Here is a 5,353-nt window from a genome sequence, read left to right on the forward strand (position 1 = left end):
ATATTGGATCATCTTCCAGCACCATGACGTGTGGAGTCAAAGCATTGAAGTTAACACACTGTAGTATGTTTTAAATGTAAATAACGTCATCGTCAGCGTATCTGATGAGCTCATATCTGCTGTAACCGTATTGTTGCAGGTTCTGGTTAGCGGTGCAGGATCTGAAGCGACGGCCGCTCCAGGACGTGTCCTCCAGGGCTCAGGAGATCTGGCAGGAGTTTCTGGCCGAAGGAGCGCCGAGCTCCATCAACCTGGACTCTCACAGCTACGAGCGCACCAGCCAGAACCTCAAAGACCCGGGACGATACAGCTACGAGGACGCTCAGGTGGACGGGGTTGTTTCTTTTCTTCCGGGCGGATTGACATGGCTTTTTTTTTTTTTTATGTTCACGCATGCATGAGCGCTCAGTCACACAAGTCTGAACAAACACCAGACGCATACAGTGTCAACACACCTGCGCCTGCACTCACAGACAGCGATGGCGCCATCTTTGTTTCTGCACAGGAAGTGACGTAGACGTTCCACAAACTCTCCTTTTACGCCCAACAGCTCTTTGCATGCTGTCTTCCTTTGATATAAGATTCATTTGAGTTCAGACGGGTTTGCCCTCCGCTGACAACACACACACTCCGGCCATTTATTTCCTTTCTCGTCCACTTACCCACAGGAACACTGAACCCTTCCACCCCACTCATGTTACACAAGTGAATGAATGACAGGGCGCGGAGGAATAAAAGGAGAGAGGAGAGAGGAAGAATGACGGAGTGTGTTTGTGCCAGGGCCTAATGAGGCAAGTAATGCCATGAATAGGCTGTTCGGTCGGGTCACCATGGATTCCTCTGGTTTCAAAGTGGCTTGGTGATGTGTGACGTGCAACGCCTCTCACTGGCAGGACATTACTCAGCTCAGTCTCGCAGGACTCTGCCGCTCATGTCAGCACGTCCGGTTGGCATCACCCCTCCACCTACAAATCACACATGCGTGCATTGCATCACCGTAATCATTCCTCGCTTTCTTTTCTCGCTTTAGCCACGCGAGGCGACGCACACTCATCTGTTTTTTCTTTGTCTTGCAGGAGCACATATTCAAGCTAATGAAAAGTGACAGCTATGCACGCTTTTTGCGATCCAACATCTACCAAGACCTCCTGTTAGCTAGAAAGAAGGTGAGCTGCACTCACTGACCCCGATTTTGCCCCCAACATTTAACACTGCGTGGTCACTCGTACTGCATCGCTCATGTTGGTTTGGTTCTTTTTTCTTTGGTTTTATCTTTTTAAACACATTCCAGGTTCATATTTACTGCGAACATACAGTCAAACGTTAAACACATGCAGCAAAGTACCGTAATGTTCAGACTTTTGAGCGCACATGAATATAAGCCACACCCACTGACTTTCCGCAGTGTTCAAAGCGTGTGGAAAAAGTAGCGGCTTATAGTCCAGGAATTACGGTAGTTAGCGACAGTAGTGGAATGTAGCTAAGGACGTTTAGTCAAGTTTTGAGGGAGTTCACTTCATGCTATTTTATACTTTTACAACATTTTGGTTGCAAAATTGACATAAAAATTAACCGACTGTACAAGCTACAATATTACAACATGATATGATCCAATCACAATGCGATATATGATACAAAATGTAATGATGCCATATGAAACAATACAATACCCTGTGATCCGAAATTAGACGATTATGATACGATACGATACAATTACAATACGATACAATTACGATATGATTACGAGACGATTCCGATATGATATGATAATGATACTATACAATTCCAATACAATACGATTACGATATATGATTACGATACAATACGATTATAGTATGATACGATACAATTACGATACGATACAATTTGATACAATACAAAGTGAAATGATACAACATGATACAATATAATATGGTGCAAAATTGATACAATACATGCAAAATGATACATTGTGATACAATATAATACAATGCGATATGACACAACACAATTCAATACAACTTTATGGTCAACTTACACTAAAATTCATTTTACATTTTCAGTTCAGTTCATCGGTAACCCTCCACCCCACCATGCTCATACTTACTGATCAAACAAATAACAGCATTGCGACATCTTTTCAATACAAAAATCTTAGTTGGCAACACACTGATGCTGATTAAGTAGCAGGACAAACTGATGTATAAAGGAGCTCTTCGACTTGATGCGTTTAAAATGAAAGAAAGATTATAAATCGCCTATTTAAGGGCAGAAGTTGGTACCCTAAGATTAAAGACCTCCTCCAGTTAAAATCTAGTTTTTTACCAAGAGGGCATGTTTTTAAGCTAGCTGTCATCAGAGAAATGAGTGTTTCCACTTTGAATCCGCAGTACTGATGACTAAAAACATACATTCAGTCACGGTTTTATACGAAACAAAAAAGTGCCATCACTCTTCATCAGAATCAGTTTCCTGTTACAGACTAATATGTGTGAATTATTTCCATTATATCACGTAGAGTATGTTTATGGTGTTTGAGTGGAGTCAAATTAGAGGAGACAACATCGTAGAGTTGCTTCTACGACATTTAATCAATGACTTTAAGACGTGTGTGATACTGTTAGCGAGTACATGTTGTGAAGCATCTGAGAAGAGTCGAGGCCGGTAATCCTTGAAGAAGTGCAGATTTGGTTTTACAGTTTGGCTTCACAGAGAAGCTGTTGCACTGCAATACAACATAACACTCTTAATCACTGATTTAAAAACAGAAGAGCAATCCGCCTGTTAGCTGTAAGACATCTGAGCCTGCAAAGACAGTAAATACTTAGTGATTAGTGATGTTCACACATTAATCCAATGCAGCAGTAATTATAGCCTCATGCAACAATTCACAAATGGACCACAGTGCATAATGAGTACTTTAGCCTTCGGTGCTATAGATATATTTCCAGGTGTTTTTGATCAACACTCTGAATGCAGGACTTTTCCGTCTGTGTATTCCTACGTTGCAGGATTGCTGCTTTTACTTCTTTCATATTGCATACATGCGGAAACGAAGCATCTCACATTTATAACTCACTAGGATGGGTCATTTTAATGTCATTTAGCAGCATTTTCTAACTCAGTGCGATACAGTATGTGAGCTTTGGAAGCAGCGTGACGCCACAAACAGAACCCCGAAAAGGCAAAAACCACTGTGACCAAAATGCAGGTGCAAGGGAGCTGCTAAATTATTTAAAATGCCAAAGGAACAGGCTTAAAAAATACATGACACACATACGGCAAACCCAGACAAACTGCTGCGTATAAAAAAAAAAGCGAATCTAACATACAGAACACAAACATAACAGACCGATTAAATAGCTGACGGATGCAAGAGTTCCTTTGTTTTGCTGTCCTGTCGACCTCCTGTAGGGTTCCACTGTCAGACCTGCATAGCTAAACACTCTTTTAGCCGTTTAACTGTGTAATATGGAGCTTTTCAGCGAATCACAGCTTCCTCTGTTCATGCTCTGCTCCTTCTGCTGGCCTGTCACTGACCCCACTCCATTTTCCTAAATTTGCAACCCACCCACCCACCCGCACTGTCCTCGGCCCTCATTTTTGCAATGCTTGGCCCCTTCTTTTCCTCACTAACGACATCACTTCCAACCTTCCCCCCCCCACCCCCCCCTCCTCCGTCAACACCCATACCTGACCCAAACACTCACCCTGCTTCCCCCCCCCCTCCCAAAACAGCAGCCAGCAGACACTGAACAGGGCCGCCGCACCTCCTTGGAGAAGTTCACCCGCAGTGTGGTAAGTCATTTGGAGCTGGGGCTGTTCATATCACAAACCACACTGGCTGGCTCACTATCAGTGGCTTTTTGCAATTTGTAACCATATTACACACTATTGTGGCCTTTTTTTAAAATAAAAAGCTGTAATAGGATGTGTATGTGTGGATGACGTAGCCTGCTAGTCACGTGAATGGTTGCAGCGTTCTAGCCGAGCACCTCCTTGTTGGTAGTGTTTCTGTGTGACACATCAACTATCTCTTGCTTTTAACATCTCAGTCCGGTAACGCCTCTTTTTTTTTTCTTATTTCGTTTGAATCGACCTTCTAGGGCAAGTCGTTGACGGGAAAGCGCCTGACAGGCCTGATGCAGTCCTGACACAGCCTGTGCTGGAGGTGCACAGCCAGACCCTGCCGCTCAGGGGCTGGGGACGGGGCACAGACATGGGAGCTGGGCCGCCGCCGTGGAGGCCCTCAGATGCTGCTCCGGGGACTGCTGCCATATTGGTAGCGCAGCACTGGGCCTGCCGGGGTCGACGCCCCCCCAAAAAAACACTGAAGAAAAAAAAAAAGACAATGCTGACAAAGGGGAACCTCGGCCAACACATCACATGGCATGCAGCATATAAGCACATCCGGTCTAGGGCTGCCCCCCCTTTCATTAATTCGGTGGCTAAACTGGTTGACGAAGCGAATCAGTTTTGTTTCCATGTTGTTTTATATATAAATATATATATGCGTTCCTTGGAAAGATATCGCAACAATAATCTTTGGTAAATTTAAAAGTTATTTGCGGCGTTGGTCCAAAAATAGCCGGAGCCGGTCCAAGCTCAGACAAAGTCAAAGGCACATCAACACTATTTTACATATGTCTCTGTACTCACAAGGCAGCCAGCAATAAATAAAGCGTGATACCACCTTTTTTTTTTTTCTTTTTTTAGAAATAAATCCAACCTCTTTTTATATCCTTGAAATTTCTATTCTATCTCTACCTTAACGAAGCACATGCCGGTTAAACAGTGAGCACAGTTTCGGCGGTAATCGAGAAGCCTGTCTCTCCCATACGTTCTATTTAATGATGTCTGAAATGGGTTTTTTTTTTTTTTTTTTGAAGGTATAATTTTTCATGCTTCATTACATTCCAAAAATCTGGCATAAGGGCTTAATGTAGCATCCACACTGCACCGTCGCATGTTTCATCCCAACGTCTTTGTCGAGGATTAATGTTTCGTTTCCACAACGGCGCTTTGTAATGAGACTCGCGGCAAAGACGAATTTATTTCTGTTGGCAAGTCGGTTCGCCCGCTTTCGCAACTTCCAGGCTTCGGGTTCCAAAATTTTACAGGCTGCACAGTCGAACCAATCAATTCTGGTGAATAACTGATGGTGAACCATCGTGATTGGAGGTTTTTACTTTAGTCACAGCTGTAGTGTGCACAGTGTGAAATAGCACCCACATGCTTTATACGGGCTCCCGCTGTAGTGTAGTGTTTAAAGTTTCCAGTGCCATGGGTCCATCTAGTGGTGGCTGCACCACAGGACCAGAGTGTTTCAAGACTGTATTCTTCACATCATACTGAAGGACATCATGATGTCAAA

At 43.6% G+C, this 5,353-nt stretch overlaps 1 protein-coding gene across 1 annotated transcript in view; it reads left to right on the forward strand.

Moving 5' to 3' along the window:
* The window catches only part of LOC103363140 (regulator of G-protein signaling 6-like), a 19,401-nt gene extending 15,268 nt beyond the window's left edge, over positions 1 to 4,133 (forward strand). Inside the window, 4 exon segments of the mRNA XM_008289761.1 lie at positions 140 to 326; positions 1,077 to 1,166; positions 3,721 to 3,777; positions 4,086 to 4,133. Of these exon segments, the coding sequence (XP_008287983.1) occupies positions 140 to 326; positions 1,077 to 1,166; positions 3,721 to 3,777; positions 4,086 to 4,133 (382 nt within the window).
* Positions 4,134 to 5,353: the final 1,220 nt, after the last annotated feature.

Source organism: Stegastes partitus, unplaced genomic scaffold (assembly GCF_000690725.1).
Source record: "Stegastes partitus isolate 25-593 unplaced genomic scaffold, Stegastes_partitus-1.0.2 Scaffold634, whole genome shotgun sequence".
Classification (NCBI taxonomy): Eukaryota; Metazoa; Chordata; class Actinopteri; family Pomacentridae; genus Stegastes; species Stegastes partitus.